The sequence below is a fragment of the Manis javanica genome, chromosome 1 (genome assembly GCF_040802235.1).
Source record: "Manis javanica isolate MJ-LG chromosome 1, MJ_LKY, whole genome shotgun sequence".
Classification (NCBI taxonomy): Eukaryota; Metazoa; Chordata; class Mammalia; order Pholidota; family Manidae; genus Manis; species Manis javanica.
Window position 1 is genome coordinate 212,618,868 of NC_133156.1, and position 20,336 is coordinate 212,639,203.

A 20,336-nucleotide genomic window follows, 5' to 3' on the forward strand; every position below is an offset into this window, starting at 1 on the left:
GTTTATCACAGCACTGTTTACAATAGCCAAGAAATGGAAGCAACCTAAGTGTCCATCAGTAGATGAATGGATAAAGAAGATGTGGTACATATACACAATGGAATATTATTCAGCCATAAGAAGAAAACAAATCCTACCATTTGCAACAACATGGATGGAGCTAGAGGGTACTATGCTCAGTATAATAAGCGAGGCAGAGAAAGACAAGTATCAAATGATTTCACTCTTCTGTAGAGTATAAGAACAAAGCAAAAACTGAAGGAACGAAACAGTAGCAGGCTCACAGAACCCAAGAATGGACTAACAGTTACCAAAGGGAAAGGGACTGGGGAGGATGGGTGTGAAGGGAGGGATAAGGGGGCATTACGAATAGCAGACATAATGTAGTGGGGGGCATGGGGAGGGCTGTACAACACAGAGAAGACAAGTAGTGATTCTACAGCATCTTACTATGTTGATGGACAGTGACTGTAATGGGGTATGTGAGGGGAACTTGGTGATGGGGGGAGTCTAGTAAACATAATGTGCCTCATGTAATTGTAGATTAATGATACCAAAAAAAAAAAAAAGCAAGCTTCCTTCTTCATCCATATTCCTCTTCAAGCCTCAACTGAAAAGCTTCTTCTATTGCCTATCCTAATTTTCTCATTCATAAATAACATTTCTCTTCATGACAATTTTTCATGCATCTTTAAAAAATATATTTTCAAATTCTGTTAATTTTCCATAAACTAATGTCATTTAAGACCCTGGGTCTTAGATTAGCCAGCTATCTTTATTTCTATATGCCTCATATTCCCTTCTAAATTAAGTTTCTTGAAGACAAGGACAGTGCTTTACTTATTTTTTGGCCAGTGAGCACATAACTTATGCTCATTATACTCCGATAAATGAAAAAGTCCTCCAACGAAACAGAGGGTTATGCACTGATAGAGGGCACCTGTCTGTAGGCAGCTGGGCATAAAGGGAGACAGTGTGACTGCTGGGAGGGGAAATGGAAAGGCAGAGAAGGGAAAAAATATACATACATCTGTAAAATCATACACTGCATATAATGTAAATATATATACATATTACTTATAAAATGTGTAAGTCATGAACTCATAAGTGTATAATGATTTTGTCATTTTCCCTACAGTAGGTATGGGGTAAAACAAAATAATAAGTCACTGCAAATATATCATATAATCACAGTATATTTAAATAAGACTTATAGATAAAAGCATTCAACTTACAGTATAACAGTATCTTCCCCTCAGGTAATACAAAAAGGGTTCTTCAGGTAAAAATTCAATTGCTTTATCTAGATGTTCCTGAAAGAAAATCCAAAAGAAGTATCATCTCCCAAGTTTCAGGTAGTGTTGAATGGAACTGTGCTTAGTAAATTCAAAGGGCTTTATAATTTTGTGTCATCCCCCTCCTCAATCCCTATCATTACTACAGTTAAGCCTTATCAGTAATCCAATTATTAAAAATTATTATTCTTATCTGGAATGAGAACTGTAACTATGATTAAATAAGGCTACAGATAATGTACAGCCCAATGTCTCTATAAAAATAGCAAATATCCGGGTCACATTTTGGTCTATCCATGACTTGCTTAGCTAACATTTATCAGTTTAGAGGCAAGATTACAAATATGAAATGATTAGGGTATAATGGGGGAAAGGAAGAAGTGGTAGAGGAAAAATTACTCCCTGATATTGTCAGAATGGTTACAGGGAGCTGAAAGCAAAGAACTCTTCACCCGTCCCTATTGACCCTGAGGGCTTATTTATTGAGTTATTATAACTAGAGGCACACTGCAAATGATGTATATGTGCATTAGTTATTTTATTCATCTATCATGGTAAATTTAAGTCCTAGATTGGATTCTGCTCCTCCCACCAAATCTACATGCAGAAAATGTTAACTAATCAGCCCTGGCCATGTTTATGGTATTGGCAAACTCATGACTGAAAGCCTAATTCTCTGTCTTTGAAAGAATGATACTCATTTACAATGAATTCTTACACGACCTAGAATAACATTAATCTTTAATCACCCAAATAGTTTATTATTTTCAGCACAGTACTATTTAAAAACTGTAATTTAAGTAAAAAAGATAAGTTCCTAGAGAATAACATGCTGAGTAATCTGATTTACACCTGTTAGTGAACATATAACTACATGAAGGTATTTTTAATGTCAAAAAATACCTTGAAGCGATGTCCATAGTTGATTTTGTTTTGTAAGCCTTCAAACTCAGACATATAGCCACACAAAACAGCATACCTACAAAGGATAAAAATAGTGGATATGGTGTGAACTTTTAATCAAATACCACAAATATAACACTCAAAAAATATCTCTAAAGCATTCATTAATATTTAACAGAAGTATTCATATAGCTGCCAGTAAATACTTGATATTAACATCAGGCCAGTTTCCTTATCTACAACTGGGGATGCTAATTTCATGTACTTCATATGTATGCTGGGAGGGGAAAATACCTAAAACATGTAATAGCTCAGAATAGTGCTTGGTGCATAGTGAGTTTCAAGAAATGTTATCTGGTGTTATTACTGTCATCAACCTCAAAGTCACAAAGAGGTTCTCAGAAAAAGTCTAGTGACATATGTATTAAAATTGAAAAACATATAGGTCAACAGATCCCTGCTCTTCCTTAATAAAAATATAAATAATAAAAATTTTGTGGCTTCCCTTGACATTTGAAAATAAAAATAAGTATCATGACTAAAAAGAAAGTCAAAGATAACTTGAGAATATGCTTTTCTCAAAAAATTCCCCATATCCTTTAATCTTTCCTTGGAAACACTGCATTACTAGGCTTGGGTTTGCCATGGATTATTTGCCTTTTTTCCCATTGGTAATACAAAATTTATATGTGATTATTTAACTATACATTGTTTGGCAATTTGCTTACTCTAAAAATTGGGAATATATTACTTTTCACATTCAGAGTGTTCCTGTTTGTACAATCTTCAGAGTATTTCAGAGTGTTTCTGCCTGAGGCAAAATATCCATATACTGAAAATATTCATTTCAAGAATAGGTGTTAGTTTTTACTTGAATTGACATAAGTGAAATGAAAAATGTAATTTTTGGTGTTATTTATCTTGGGCATTACTGTGGACAAGCATAACTTTCAAGTACAAAAACGAAGTGAACAATTTTCTTAGTTTGGAACAGTAAGCCCATTCCTGGAAACAAAAGATCACATAATTCATATGACTTATCAGTAAAATGTCCACTGCTCAGTTATGACCTCTTTGACCTCTTAATTTTCAGGTTCTATATGATCAAGGAAATCTGCTACAACAGGAGGAGGAGAGAGGACTAAGTCAACCCATTAAAAGTGATTGATCACAAAGGTATAAAACTAGAAATAAATTGTACAAAGAAAACAAAAAGGCTCACAAACACATGGAGGCTTAACAACACACTCCTAAATAACCAGTGGATCAATGAGCAAATTAAAATAGAGATCAAGCAATATATGGACACAAATGACAACAACAGCACAAAACCTCAACTTCTGTGGGATGCAGCAAAGGCAGTTCTAAGAGGAAAGTATATAGCAATCCAGGCCTATTTAAAGAAGGAATAACAATCCCAAATGAATAGTCTAAAGTCACAAGTATTGAAACTGGAACAAGAAGAACAAACGAGGCCCAAAGTCGGCAGAAGGAGGGACATAATAAAGATCAGAGAAAAAATAAATAAAATTGAGAAGAATAAAACAATAGCAAAAATCAATGAAACCAAGAGCTGGTTCTTTGAGAAAATAAACAAAATAGATAAGCCTCTAGCCCAACTTATTAAGAGAAAAAGAGAGTCAACACAAATCAACATAATCAGAAATGAGAATGGAAAAATCACGACAGACTCCACAGAAATACAAAGAATTATTAGAGAATACTATGAAAATCTATATGCTAACAAACTGGATAACCCAAAAGAAATGGACAAGTTTCTACAAAAATACAACCTCCCAACACTGACCCAAGAAGAAACAGAAAATCTAAACAGACCAATTACCAGCAATGAAATTGAATCAGTAATCAAAAAACTACCCAAGAACAAAACCTCTGGACCAGATGGATTCACCGCTGAATTTTATCAGACATATAGAGAAGACATAATACCCATTCTCCTTAAAGTTTTCTTCCAAACTCATTCTATGAAGTCAGCATCACTCTAATACCCAAACCAGGCAAAGACCCCACAAAAAAAGAAAACTACAGACCAATATCCCTGATGAACAAAGATGCAAAAATACTCAACAAAATATTAGCAAACCAAATTCAAAAATACATCAAGAGGATCATACATCATGATCAAGTGGAATTCATCCCAGGGATGCAAGGATGGTACAACATTCAAAAATCCATCAACATCATCCACCACATCAACAAAGAGGACAAAAACCACACGATCATCTCCACAGATGCTGAAAGAGTATTCAACAAAATTCAATATCCATCCATGATAAAAACTCTCACCAAGATGAGTATAGAGGGCAAGTACCTCAACATAATAAAGGCCATATATGACAAACCAACAAGCCAACATCATACTTAACAGTGAGAAGCTGAAAGCTTTTCCTCTCAGATCAGGAACAAGACAAGGATGCCCACTCTTCCGTTTTTATTCAACATAGTACTGGAGGTCCTAGCCACAGCAATCAGACAACACAAAGAAACAGAAGGCATCCAGATTGGTAAGGAAGAAGTTAAACTGTCACTGCTTGCAGATGACATGATACTGTACATAATAAAAAACCCTAAAGAATCCACTCCAAAACTACTAGAACTAATATCTGAATTCAGCAAAGTTGCAGGATACAAAAATAATAAACAGAACTCTTGCATTCCTATACACTAACAATGAACTAGCAGAAAGAGAAACCAGAAAAACAATTCCATTCACAATTGTATCAAAAAGAATAAAATACCTAGGAATAGACCTAACCAAGGAAGTAAAAGACATACACCCTGAAAACTACAAGACACTCTTAAGAGAAATTAAAGAGGACACTAACAAATAGAAACTCATCCCATGCTCTTGGGTAGGAAGAATTAATGTTGTCAAAATGGCTATCCTGCCTAAAGCAATCTACAGATTCCATGCAATCCCTATCAAAATACCAACAGCATTCTTCAACGAACTGGAACAAATAGTTCAAAAATTCATATGGAACCACAAACGACTCCGAATAGCCAAAGCAATCCTGAGAAGGAAGAATAAAATAGGGGGGATCTTGCTTCCCAACTCGAGCTCTACTACAAAGCCACAGTAATCAAGACAGTTTGGTACTGGCACAAGAACAGACCCACAGACCAGTGGAACAGAATAGAGTACAGATATTAACCCAAACATATATGGTCAACTAATATATGATAAAGGAGCCATGGACATACAATGGGGAAATGACAGCCTCTTCAACAGCTGGTGTTGGCAAAACTAGACAGCTACATGTAAGAGAATGAAACTGGATTACTGTCTAACCCCATACACAAAAGTAAACTCTAAATGGATCAAAGACCTGAATGTAAGTCATGAAACCATAAAACTCTTAGAAGAAAACATAGGCAAAACTCTCTTGAATATAAACATGAACAACTTCTTCATGAACATATCTCCCTGGGCAAGGGAAAAAAAAGCAAAAATGAACAAGTGGGACTATATCAAACTAAAAAGCTTCTGTACAGCAAAGGACACCATCAGTAGAACAAAAAGACATTCTACAGTATGGGAGAATATATTCATAGATGACATATCCAATAAGGGGCTGACATCCAAAATATACAAAGAGCTCACACACCTCAACAAACAAAAATCAAATAATTCAATTAAAAAATGGGCAGAGGATCTGAACAGACACTTCTCCAAAGAAGAAATTCAGATGGCTAACAGGCACATAAAAAAATGCTCCACATTGCTAATCATCAGAGAAATGCAAATTAAAACCACAATGAGGTATCACCTCACACCAGTAAGGATGGCTGCCATCCAAAAGACAAACAACAACAAATGTTGGTGAGGATGTGGAGAAAGGGAGACCCCCCACACACTGCTGGTGGGAATGTAAACTAGTTCAACCATTGTGGAAAGCAGTATGGAGGTTCCTCAAAAAACTCAAAATAGAAATACCATTTGACCCATAAATTCCCTCCCAGGAATCTACCCTATGAATGCAGCAGCCCAGTTTGAAAAAAGACATATGCATCCCTATGTTTATCACAGCACCATTTACAATAGCCAAGAAATAGAAGCAACCTAAATGTCCATCAGTAGATGAATGGACAAAGAAGAGGTGGTACATATACACAATGGAATATTATTCAGCCATAAGAAGAAAACAAATCCTACCATTTGCAACAACATGGATGGAGCTAGAGGGTACTATGCTCAGTGTAATAAGCCAGGTGGAGAAAGACAAGTATCAAATGATTTCACTCATCTGTAGAGTGTAAGAACAAAGCAAAAACTGAAGGAACGAAGAAACAGCAGCAGGCTCACAGAACCCAAGAATGGACTAACAGTTACCAAAGGGAAAGGGACTGGGGTGGGTGAGTGGGAATGGAGGGATAAGGTGGAAAAAGGGGCATTACGAATAGCAGACATAATGTAGTGGGGGGCATGGGGAAGGCAGTATAGCACAGAGAAGACAAGTAGTGATTCTATAGCATCTTACTATGCTGATGGACAGTGACTGTAATGGGGTATGTGGTGGGGACTTGATAATGGGGGGAATCTAGTAACCACAATATTGCTCATGTAATTGTATATTAATGATACCAAAAAAAAAGTGATGTGAGAATGTAACTGGACGAGGAGATACTACTACTCACAAATTGTAAAATCAGACTGTGTTACCCATCTTTTTCTGCCCATAAAGGAGTTTGCCATATAAGAAAAGATCAGTAGAAAAAGACTGTCCATTACTACACTGATGGACAGTCACTTCAGTGGGGTATGGGAAGGACTTGATAATATGGGTGAATGTAGTAACCACAGTGTTTTTCATGTGAAACGTTCATAAGAGTATACATCAATCAAAGCTTAATAAAAAGAAAAAAAGAAAAAGTAAAAGACCGTCCAGCTCTCTTGTGAAAACTGTACTTGCTTCCAGCCGTACCATATTCTTTTGAAAGGCTCTCTGTCATTCTGTTCTATCATGCCTTCCAAAAAAGTCCAGATTGCGGAGCGGAACTCCACGCTACTACATTCCCTACCTCCCCAGTTCGCTATGGACTTAAAATTTTAGCACTTAAAAAAACAAACAAACTACTATTTTAAAATAGCCTGACTTTTACAGGAAAGTTGCAAGGACAGTACACAGTTCCCACATACACATATACAGTTTTCTCTGTTATTTACAACTCATGTTGCTATAGTACATTTATCACAACTGTTCCAGTATTGACATACAGTGTTCATACTTCTCACAATGAGCCAATACTAATAAATTATTACCTAAACTGCATACTTCATTCAATTTCCATCTGTTTTTCCCTAATGTCCTTACATTTTGATTTTTTTCTCCATTCCTCCTCCCATGTTTTTTCCTGTTCGCACTTCATTCAGTATTTATTCAATATGTGAAAATCTTTTGAATTACTATTATCATCCATCATATATCCTTTTCCTCTTTCTGTTATTTTGCAACTTTTATAAGCATGTCTTCTATATCTTCACCCACTGACAAAATTGTGGAATACACTGATCTCTAAGATACAGACCTGGAACCCTAGAATCATCTCCAGATTGACAATGATATTTCAATAGTTACTCTGTTGAATAACCGAGGCTCAAATCCTTCTGTCAGCATGGGTAACCCAGAAGCTTGCCCACATTTCTACATCTTGTCCACAAGAACCTTATGCCTGAATGCCTTGCTTAAATCCACATATATACCAGCTTGATTTCCCTACTCTATCTACTAGCAGAAAAATATAAAACAGATCATGTCGCATTTTTAGAAAAATCTACATTGGGTCTACTTGAATTTCCTCATCTAGAGACTCACAGAACCACCCAACTATCTGCGAGAAGCAAAGGAACAGATTTTATTTTCACTGATCTACAGGAGTGGAACCAATCTTCTATTTTCTGAAAATCAGAACTACTTATGTGCATCTCTAGGTGTTTATAGTGCTCTCTCAGTACATTCTTTCCAAGATACTCTGAGTGAAGAAAAGAGCCCATGACTTCTGGATACCATTAGATAAAATGTTTAAATTTTCCTTTAAAATAACTTGTCACTACAGTCTTATGTTTTTCATAATCTTTTTTGAAGTCTTCCTTCTTTGAAGTCTAGAACATTATTTATCTTCCTATGTTATCATAAATTTGAAGTTCACCTGACTGCTTTTTCCCAAAGGATTATCACTTCTTTTCTGGTAATCAGTTCAACCTATGTCTGTGACTGTGTTGTTGTTTATATTGCTATTCTTTAAAAAAATAATTTAAAATTGTATTCCTTAAGCTCTCAGGTTGATGGGAACTCTGAAGAAAGTTAACTCACAATATGGTCTATTACCTCCCTCTAGAGGTTGCTTTGACAAAAACCCTGTATTCTCTTTGCACTGATAAAGACTGTATCTTTAGTAACTGACAACATTTCTGTATTTTAACAACTACTAAAACAACTCCATCAGTTTCCCTGCAATGCTTTTGATTCAGCAAAGTGGAGGAAGAATAATGTATGAAGAAATATGACTATGGGAACAGAAGATGTGGTTTTTGTTTTTCCACTTATTGTGTGACCCTTGGTTACTAATCATCACAATGTACCACACACACACCACATGCACTGCCTTGCTTATCATATCTGTAAAAAGAAAGCAGGTTGTTTTGAGAATCACACAGTATATGGCATGTGGTTATAATTTGTGAATGGTAGAACACAATGCACATGTAAAACATTAATTAAAATTAAGGTCAAGCTTATTTGGCTGACAGACTGCAAAGCCATTGGTGTTTTTCTCTCTGCTTCTATAAGTATTTTAGGCTGGCACAAGAAAAATGACAGAATTTTACAGAAATTGTAAAATGTAGCTTTAAAGTTAAAGAAATTTCTTTTTCAAAAATATTAAGATGAAAAATGGTCTTTAAAATGTATTTGTTTTTTAATTATTCCCTCAGAGTTCATTTTTTATGATAATTATTTCCTGAAGATTGCCCCTTTTATTTCAAACTGAAGGCTTATGAACCACTACATACCCCTGTAAGTCATGGGTCTGCAAACTTCTGCTGCAGGGTCAGGTAACAATCAACTTAGACTCTGGGGTCAGAGTCTCTACTGCCGTTACTCAACATCATCACTGCGCTCGAATGCATGGGTATGGCCGTGCTCCAACAAAGCTCTACTGACAAAAGTAGGCAGTTGGATTTGGCCTGTAGGCTACACGCTATACGGGGTGAATGAGAAAAATGTCTTAACATGCTGAAAAAGATTTCAGAAGAGTAAGAACATTTTGCGACGTTTTATTACAATTATGTAATCAGTTAACTGAAATTTCACTTGTTGCTTGTCAAGTCATAGTTTGAATTCTCGTTTTCATCATCCTAAGTCTCTATTAAATGAGAACTCTTGTATTCAGTAGGTACATTACAATACATTCTCGGAATTTAGATAAGATGGACACTGGAATTTATTAACTTTTATAAACTGATTAGATTTTAATATTTTTTAAAATTAAAAACTGATACTAAGAAATTACATGAAACACAATTGGATCATTACTCTGTGTGTATGTGTGTTAGTAAGATTTAACTTTGGGGTTAAATCCCATGGTTATAAATGAGAATTCATGACAAAAAGTGAAAAAACTTGAACAAAGAGGAAGTAGCCAGATAAGTGAAGGACAGACTGGGTAATGCACTAAGGAAGAGTTAAGCATTGTCTGTCCTCACAAGACGGATCGCAAGGTGCTGATAAAGCCCTCAACGATTCAAGACTATTTCTCTAAGAAAATTTGAAGGTCACACTGATAAATGTCCTCAAATCGAGGAATAATAACAAATGCACGTTTAATGTGATTCTTCATGGATGCAGACACATGTATGAGAAAAAGAAGAGGAAGAGGAGGAGGGACAGAGCAGCTCAGAGTGGATGGAGTAGGACGTGGGCGCTCCTGCATCCAAGTCTGCCGGCCGCTCCCAAACACCTTTAGTATCAAAGCAGATGAACAGAGGCTGGATCAGGGTAAGCTTACGACCTACTACTGAAACTGGGCCAACAGAAGCACTTAATGCACACATACGTGATTTTATTAATATTAGTACTCTGCAAGTCAGACAGGCAAGGTAAAGCTGGCTATAGAAGTAATAGCCAAGGATACTGGGGAAGTGATCTTAAGGATATGTATCAGGATATTAACTGTAAAGTTGCCCTTCTCCTAGGGTTTTGGCAGGGGCATCAAGGGCGCAAAACAATACTTTATTAGGTACTCTCTTAGGTACTCCAATTCCTAAAGCAAGACCCTCTAGCACCCATTAAATGGCACGCTCAGGAAATGATTCACAGGCTCTGTCAGGCTTAACCCTTCACCCACCTCCAGGCCATGTAAAAGAAGGCAAAGGACTCGCGTGGCAGGAAGAGACCTGGAGTGAGGTTCTTCTGTGGATGGAATTGTTGGTACTGGGTTCTGCTTCCCACCTTCTCAGGTAAAAGGGCAGGGGGCAGGCTTGCATTTCATCTTAAGCTAAGGGACTTCAAAAGATATATTCTTATTTGGCACGTGTCCCTTGTAATTTGGGGGACATAAAAAAATGTTACCAGACTCCCACCCAGGGAAGTTTTAAGATGAGAGTGTGAGTGGTGCGCCCTCTGCTGGTGGCAGAGCAAAGAAACAGGTCTGTTTCGGGAAAGTGGTTTGCACTTGAGTTGGTGGGGCAAAAAACAATTTGCTGTGGAACAAATGTGAACCTGCAGAAAGGGAGACATTTTGAGAGAGGTTTTGCCTAACAGTGCCCCAGAAGAATGAAATAATCCTGAATAGGGGCAGATTTCTGGAAATGTAGGTCTGCGACAGGGTCATAAATTATCATATCTTCCTAGCACTTAAGTACCTATATTGCTGTAGAGAAAAGAAAAAAAATGTTGTAAAAATGCAACTACAAGTAAAAGAAGGGTTAGATAAAAAAGCATATTTCTCCTTTTACGTTTTTTATAATTTGAAACATACAAAAGACTCCAAACAAAACATATTCAAGAATAAATTTTTTTTTGTCCCAAGGACATTCACCTGTACCCATCCAGCTAATTAAACTCCCTTTGCTTGAGCTTTCTTGTATTATAAATGTCTCTCCTTTGATCTGTGGAATTTGTATACCTTGACTCATCAAGGTATAAAAAATGGCTGATGTGTTTTTATTCTTTAAAGCTTTCTTTCTATATTTTGTTTAGAAACATGTCACCATTTTAGTGTTTGTTTTCAAACAAAATCTTATATTAAATTAGACTTAATTAAAATTTATCATATTCAAAGCCACTGGACTTGGTAGATTTACTTATGAAATCTTCAATGAAAGTTGACCTTAAATATATTTAAAATACACATATTGAAAAAACATGAGAGTAAACACAACAGAAACAGTTACTGTGCTAGCTACTAAATATATTTTTCAGTGAATGTGAAAGGCAGGTTAAATGAGTCAATAATATTTTTGAAATCCATCATAATTTATTAATGGCATATTAGGATTTAAAAAGATTGCTTAAGTTCTATATACTTACCACAGATGACAATATCCGTTCATGGGTGCTCTAGTAATAGCTTTTTCACCTAATGTCTTTCCTGAAAGATAAATGTACTTACACTTAGTACCTTCATGTGAACTGGTGGGAGGTGGATCAATGAATTAACTCAGTGGTTCCCAAAGTACGGTCCCAAGACCAGAGCATCACCTGGAAACTTGTTAGAAGAGCAAATTTTAGCCACATGGGTGACTTACTTGATCACAAACTCTGGGATTCAGCAATCTGTTTTAATAAGCCTCTAGTGATTCTGAAGTTTGAGACTCATTGTCTCAATGAGACAATTCCTCAAGTTTGAGACTCACTGGACTAAGGGATTCAACCAAGAAAAATCATTCAATCATTCTTTAAAAGTGTTAATAAAAATTGTTTTGTAATTAACCAACATTTACTGGTGCCTTCTAAATATCATTATTTGAGCCTCCGAGAATAGAAAGTTAAATAAGATCGACTTTTAGGCTTCCAAGGGGTTCACAGTTCAACAGGAAGCAGGTGTATAAACAAACAAATTACATGCAAAAACTAACAGCAAGATAAAAAAGAGAGCATAGCAGAGGAAACAGTTACTCTACCTAAAGGGGTAAGGGAAGGCTTCCCAGAGAAGTTCTTGCCTCATCATTCTCAATGATGAACAGGCTCAGTTCATAAATAATTCTCCCATATCATTTTACTTAGATTTAGAATGACTTTTAATAATGTAATAATTTGGATATAGCTTTTTCTGTTGGCTTGAAAAATCAAAATGCAACAAAACTGGGCCACATTCTGAAATCTCTCTCAAAAGGGTGCTGCTTTGTTTTATACCCTCATTTTTCCCCAGTCCATTTTTTTTTTACCTTGAAGAGAATATCCAATCATCTGCAAAATGCTGTTCTAAATAAGTAGATGAGATAATCTTTATAAATAAGGATCTTTTATTTCAAAACCATTCTCCTATATGTTAATTTCTTAAGGTGGTACTTTGTAGCTTGCTCTATCTATCTATCTATCTATCTATCTATCTATCTATCTATCTATGAGAACTACCCTGGATAGAAATCTACAAAAACTGGAAAAAATTAAAAAGTTAACTATTTTAATAATAACTGATACTACATTGTAGACATACATTAAAAGAGTAATTTTTTAATCAAAGATTGAAAATCATTAATACTTTTTAATGTACAAACATTAAAAGCTAAGTCAACATTTTAGCTACATTGCCAAATGAACAAAACTAGCTTTTAGTACACTACCATAGCCTAAAAGAGAGAAGATTACATCACTGAGAATATAAAAGGAAGGTGGTTAGTTAGAGACTGGTATTGCAGCCTCATTTATGTAGCCAAAGTTTAAAAGGAAAGCTACTGCCTTTACAAAATTGTATTTATTCTATTTGAGACATTTGTATCAATCATCATCTAATTCTGGAAAATATAATAATGTTCCTTTAGATATAAGACTCATATTTTACTTGGAATACAAATTATGATCAATCATAGTACTTCAAAAGATGTACTGCATGATGGTATGAAAGAATTTTCAGTTTTATGAAAGAATTCGGCCCTCTCCAGTGACCAAATCTTCCCTCAGCAACAATTTCAGAATGCTCTTATGAGGAGTAACACCCAGCATTTCTCCCTCCCTCCCTGACTTCCAATGTCCCTCAGCAGCTGCTCTCGGCGCCAGCGCAGTCTGTCGGCTCCTTTACCAAGCACTCACCGCCTGCACACTGGATCAGAAGTGGCTCCACGTAAGCACTGAGTTCCTTATGTCTTAGTCATATTTATGTCCCTCCTCTGCTTCCTTCCACCCCTCATTTTAACATTGATCTCAGGCACAGTAATTTTGAACACATGTCTTAAATGCACAAAAAAAAGGAGTTCTTTTTATTTCAGTATCTGAATGAACACACCTGGGGCTTCACTCCTTTTCCTTTGACACTATGAACTTTTCTCCTTTTCTGGATATATCCTATTTCCTCTGGGCCCCATTCTTGTGCCCAAATTTCTTCCAGTCCATTTTTTTTCCTCTTTCACCATCTCCTACATTAATTCAGTTAAACTCCCACTCCATTTTAAAGTAGACGTCCTGAGTAATTTTACCTTTGTGCAACTCTTACAGCCACAGGAAAGCCTCCTTAAGCCAGCCCCAGCCCCTGCCGTCATACCCTCCTATGAGACACAATCTTAACAGCCTGCATTTTTCTTTACTCACAACTTATTTTCATTTGTTTCTTGAAATGTATGCTCATTTGAATAACACTGCCTCCTCCACAAAGCTTAAGCTCCTCTACAGTCTGAGAACATGTCTATTTATCTGGTTATTGTTTCTACCTCCTAAAATAGGAGATGTTCTAATGTAGGGCAGGTACTTAAGGAAAAAAAAAGCATGTATGATATTAATGAATGTTGGAATGGTTTATAAGGATAAGCTGCAATTTTCCCAGTAGATATGAAAATAAATTAGTTTGTTCTCTTTGGTTAAATTTTTATTTACCTAAAGAGTAATATAAGTCTGTTCTCTAGAATTCCATTTTGTATATGAAGTGCTACAGAAAAACAGCCCCACCAAGTTAATGGTGAATATGTAAAGAACAAGAGGGGGAATTCCTCATTCTCCTTCCACTGAGGGAGAATTAAAGTGCAGAGGTCATTTGGCAAGGAAATCTGCTGAGGAAGAAATGTAGGTGCAAGGAGTTTGGAGATATTTCCTTCTTGGAAATAAGCATGATGGAACTAGACTGGAAGGACAGTATCTTCTTGCTGCTCTTCCTCGCGCTCTCTTGAGAAGGTAAGCTTGGAAAAGAGAAAGCTTTGACATACAAGAAGTATTAAAGATGTTCTGATGTCAGATTGCTACCAGGAAGCTCAGAGAGATGGCAGTTAAGGGATTTTTTTTTGCAAGAACAAGTTCTGATACTCAGTGAGAGTCAAGGTGAGAAATACATGTATAAATGACTGGATATTCTGGATGGTTTTTACTGTGGAAAATTCTAAAACTATGCAAAAAGAAGTAATAGAGGGCAGTATAATGAACCACCATGTAGTCATCACTCAGCTTAAACAATTACCAACCTAAGGCTAACCCTATTTTATCAAGATAAATTTGGAAAAAACATTAAAGTCTGAGTAGTCTTTTCTTTGTAGTACCTGGTGTTCTATGTTGCAGGAAGTAAGGAAGGTTATTTTAATTGGGGTCAAGTACTATAGCTGAAGACAGATGTCCTCTGCCTACTATTACTTCTCAAACATTATCACTTTAATGTCTCATCTTTCTGTGACTTTATAAATGGTAATAGCTGAAATTTGAGTTTTCACTTACCTATTCTAATATGTTTAAATGCTTTAAAGGACCTATACTTTCCAAAAATCCTTTCTGTCCTTAAGCTAGGTGCATTTCTCAGAATCACAACATATTGAAATAGATATATTGAAACATATTGGTTTTAGCCAATTTAGCTTGTATTAAAATTCATTACTGGTTTATTTATAGATAAAAATTATCACTTGCAGATACTCAATTTTTACAAAATACTTACCAATATTAGCATAATATTTCTTTTCTTGAGTATTTGTAGATAGCTCATACATGTCTCCATAAGCACGAGCAAACCGCCAAATAAACTCTATTTCATCTCTAAACTGAAAAGAAAAGATAGAACTACATCTTAGGTTAAGTAACCTGACCAGACTATCAATGTTTTCCACTGGAAATTTTTAAAAATTAGGCAGGTAAACTGGTATTTATAGATGACTGCATCTATTCATATATGTATAACATTTTGAATTTATTCATGGCTACAAAATGTGATTTAATATAGTATTACATTTGGATCTTAAAACCAATGACTATTACCCAGACCTGAGCTCCACATGCACCCAGAAGCGAAGACTAACAGGCGTTCCCCCTGGGTGCTGGTAGCCTCTTCTTACTTTCCTTCCTAAGTTACCTACTATCAATATGATGCCTCAATGAGCATTTCAGATTATATCTGTTATTCAAGATCACAAGTACTCAAAAAAGCAGCCATATTACCTAAATATAATCCTGTATTACCTAAATATAATCCTGTAGATTAAAAAATTTTAGACAAGTGTGCTTAGGATTGCTGTATCCTCAAAGATATGACTTATATTGTTCATGGGAAAGAAAGATTTATTGCTGCTTGGGATGCTGCAAACTGCCCCCCACCTTTTTTTGGGAGGGGTTGTGGAGAGAGAGGAAGGGATGGGCTTTCCCTGTTCAGCCTGACATTAACACTGAAGAATGACCACTGGTATTAGTAGAAATAGATTGAAACAATGATGGCTGTTATATTAATAACTTAGTAGAAATAGATTGAAACAATGATGGCTGTTATATTAATAACTATAAAATAGAAAACTTAAAATGTAGCTTTTCCTCCTCTAAGATAAACAGTATGTCATGTTATTTATCTGTTGTAAAATATTTATTAAGTACAATGATTTAATAAAAATAAAAAAAATCTGTATAATCCTCTCTCTGGTTCTCATTTTTATTATCTTAGGGCCTAATAATAACCTCTTACATTTACTTCAAAAACATTTTAATCATATTACAGAATAATTTTGCACCAGTCATTAAGCGTGTACAAACTGTGACACAATTGCTATGGTCATCACATGAGTGGGACAATAGATTAAACAAAAAATCAAAACTATACGAGCATCTTATTTTAACATATCTCCTACCTTTTCTTTGTGGTCACAAAGTAGTTCAAAACTCTCCATCTTGCTAGACTCATTCATACGTAAATTGTCTGCTTTCTGAAGAAGGACATCTAAATTTAATTCTTGCACACGTGTGTTAAATGCTTTAGAGACTGGAAAACTCTGTTCTTCTGTGTCAGTATTAGCTGTAATATACCTAAAATCACAGACATAATCATCAACTCTCCTGAAAATTCTATTATAATAGCCAGAGTGACTCTTTTAAAATGCAAGTCAGATCATTCCACTCTTAGGCTGAACCCTTGCAGTAATGGTGCCCATTTTCACTCAGAGAAAAAGCTCAAGTCCTAACAACAGCGTACAAGGCCCTATGAGATTTGTCTTCTAAGCCTTTCATCTCCCTGACCTTGTCTTCACAACTCATTCATCTTAATACTGGCCACCTAGCTGGTCCTTAAACATGCCAGGCATACTCCTGCCTTAGGACCTTTGCTTGCTGTTCCCTCTGATGGGATGTTGTTCCTTCAGAATGGCACATAACTCACGCCCTCACTCTTTCAAGCCTCTGCTCCAATGTCATCTTCTCAGTGTGGGCCATCCAGACCACTTCATTTAATGCTGTAACTTCCATGCCCTGGCCCACCCACCACGTTCTCTTTACCTCCAGTCTCCTTTACTATGCTTTATTTTTTTCCTCCTGTAGTCAGTACTATCTTCTAATATACTATACAACTTACTAATCTACTACATGTGCTATTTTTTGTTAGTATCTCCGCCACTAAAATATATGTTCCCTGACAACAGGATTCTTTATTAACTGTTGTATCAAGTGCCTACAATAGCACCTGACACATGGATACTCACTGAACATTGTTGAATGGACAGTACAAAGTTGTAGGAACTCAGCAGGTACTCAAATACACACACACATACACATACATGTGTATGTGTATGTGTGTGTGTATTAGGAATGTTAAATATATATATATATATGTTTATTTTTATTTCAAGATGTTGTTACTCTTAGCTTAATTAAAAAAAAATTTATGCTACTTCCCACATTTTCGTTTTGGTGGCATTTAAGGCAAACAATTTCCTTTTATTATTCAAACTCTGTCCTGTTCTAAAAAAGATTTTGAAGAGGTATATTAGGATATATAATATATAAGAGAAATTAGAAGTGGTGAGAAAAGATAAAAACAAAGCCAAATGTGAAACCAATAAAAAAATACATCTACTAATGATATCCATTCCCTTGCTACAAGGGACACAAATGTGGCTCTACATCTTCTGACAGTTACTGTAATCAAAACCTCCAGCAGATAGTAACAGAGATTCAAACAAAGCAAGTTCTTGAGAGAAGCACAACTATTTCCAATACAAAGACTTAAGATAAATTTCAAAGTCCTTATAAAGAAGACACTATATGAAATGATACTCAAGTTCTTCAATAGCATTATTAATGGAAACTTCATTCTTCCAGTTGCTCAAACCAAAAAACTTAGAATCATCCTTGATTTACTTTTCTTGCCTAAGCAACATCCAGCCTGTTAGAAGTTCCTGTTTGTTCTAGCTTCAAAATATATCTGGAATCTAGCCAGTTCTCACAACCTCTACTGTGTCCTGGTTTAAACCACCATCACCTCGTCTTGAGTACTGCAATGGCCTCCTATCACATCTCCCTGCTTTAATGCTTGACCCTTATAGTTTATTTTCAACATGGTTAGTCAGAACGGTCCTTTAAAAACCTGTATCAGATCATGTGGCCCTTTGCTTAAAATCTCCCAATGGATGCCCAAATTACAGTGAAAACCAAAGTCCTTACAGGAGTCTATGAGGTCCTATATAATCCAGTCCAACACCTCGTCTCCAACCACCCTCTTGCTTACTCAGAGCACTCCAGGCCCTCTGGCTTCCTTGCTATTCTTTGAACACATCGGTCATGTTTCTGCTTTAATATCTTTGAATTTGCTGTTCCTTCTGTCTGGTACGTTCTTCCCTGGATATGTACATAGTTTACTTCCTGGCCTGTTTCACACCCTTGTTCAAATGTAACATTATTGCAGATAAGTGGAGGAAGTAACAGCAGATGTGATGGAAACAGGAGAGAACTACAATGACTGGTGGAGTTCGAAGATGTGACTGAATTGCTACAATCTCGTAATAAAACTTTAATGGATGAGCTGCTTCTTAATGGATGAGCAAAGAAAATGGTTTCTGGAGAAGGAATCTATTCCTGGTGAAGATGCTATGATGACTACTGAAAGAACAACAAAGGATTTAGAACATTACATAAATTTAGTAGATAGAGTAGCAGCCAGGTTTGAGAGGACTGACTCCAGTTTTGAAAGCAGTCCATTAAGGGTAAAATGCTCTCAAACAGCGTAACAGGCTACAAGGAAATTATCTGTGAAAGGAAGAGTGAACTGATGTGGCAAACTTCACTGTTGTCTTAGTTTAAGAAATTGCCGCAGCCACCCCAGCCTCCAGCAACCACCACCCTGATCAGTCAGCAGTCGTCAGCATCAAGGCGGGACCCTCCGCCAGCTGAAAGATTATGGCTCACGGAAAGCTTAAAGGTCAGCATTTTTTACCAATAAAGTATTTTTAAATTAAAGTATACTCATTGTTTTTTAGACCTAATGCTATTGTAAAGTTAATAGATTACAGTATAATGTTCACATAACAGAGAAACAAAAGAAGTTCTTTGACTCTCTTTATTGTGGTATTTGCTTGATTGTGGTGGTCTGAAACCAAATCCACAATATCTCTGAGGTATGACTGTAGTTTATTTAATCCAATGCTATGCAGGGGAAATATAGAACAATGATAACCAAAAGAAAGTAATTAGGTTGATATCAGACACACTATTCTTTAGAGCAAAAAGCATCAAATTTAAAGAAGAACATAAAACACCACCAAATGGTTCAATTCATGAGGAAGAAAGAGCAGTTTCAGACTTCTCTACATGTAAAAACACAAGCCTGAAAATATATAAAAAACATGAATTAACAGATATACAAAGAAAATTAAATCTATCAGAATGGAAGATTTTTAACATAATATTCTAAATAATTGGTAAGTAAAGTACATGAAAAGTAGTAAGGATAGAATTTAAACAACAATATTAAGAAGTTCAGATCCAACCACCATATATAGAACTAGACATTCAAACATTTAGAGAACACTTTCTTCTCCAGCACATGTGTACATTTATGAAACTGCCATGTGCACAAGGCCACAAGCAATCCATAGCCATAAAAGATGGCAATCTATTATGTAGACCATATTCTCTGTTCAAAATGCAACTGACTTAGAAATCACCATTAAAAACTAGGTGAAATAACCCAATATTTTTAAATACTTTGAAATAATTTGAAAATAAATGCATGCCTGATTATATGCTTACCAGAAGGACTAAAAAGAAAAAGACAAAAATACCAAGGGTTGGTTGAGGGTATGGAGAAAATGGAGCTCTAACACATGACTGATGGGTATGTAAATTGATACCACCACTTTGGAAATATGTTTGGCAATATATCCTAAAGTTGGCACATGTATACTCTATGGATCCAGCAATTTCACTTCTAGGTATATACCCAAAAGAAATGTGTATGTACATTTATCCCATCATAATAGCCCATGACTGGAAACTACCAAATGCCTATTAGGAATAGAAAACTTAAATATTATAGTTTATTTATATAATGGATAACTAGTTAGTGAGAATGAGTGATCCATAACTGCATACAAAATAAGTATCACCAGATAATGTCAACTGAGATAAGCTAGACTCAAGAGTGCATTATATCATTTACATAAAGTAGACAAATAATTTTAACTAATTTCCATATTTACAAATCAAGATGGGTTATCCTGTGGGGTGAGGGCAG

General features: G+C 35.8%; 1 protein-coding gene across 3 annotated transcripts in view; it reads right to left on the reverse strand.

The window, feature by feature from the left end:
• The window catches only part of RMDN2 (regulator of microtubule dynamics 2), a 63,993-nt gene that overhangs the window by 17,172 nt on the left and 26,485 nt on the right, over nt 1–20,336 (reverse strand). For all 3 annotated transcript variants that reach the window (XM_037009364.2, XM_037009360.2, XM_073214242.1), the window contains 5 exons: nt 16,465–16,639; nt 15,291–15,393; nt 11,750–11,810; nt 2,199–2,274; nt 1,236–1,313 (listed from right to left, as the gene is read on the reverse strand). In XM_037009364.2, the coding sequence (XP_036865259.1) occupies nt 1,236–1,313; nt 2,199–2,274; nt 11,750–11,810; nt 15,291–15,393; nt 16,465–16,639 (493 nt within the window). The remainder of the gene's footprint in view (nt 1–1,235; nt 1,314–2,198; nt 2,275–11,749; nt 11,811–15,290; nt 15,394–16,464; nt 16,640–20,336) is intronic.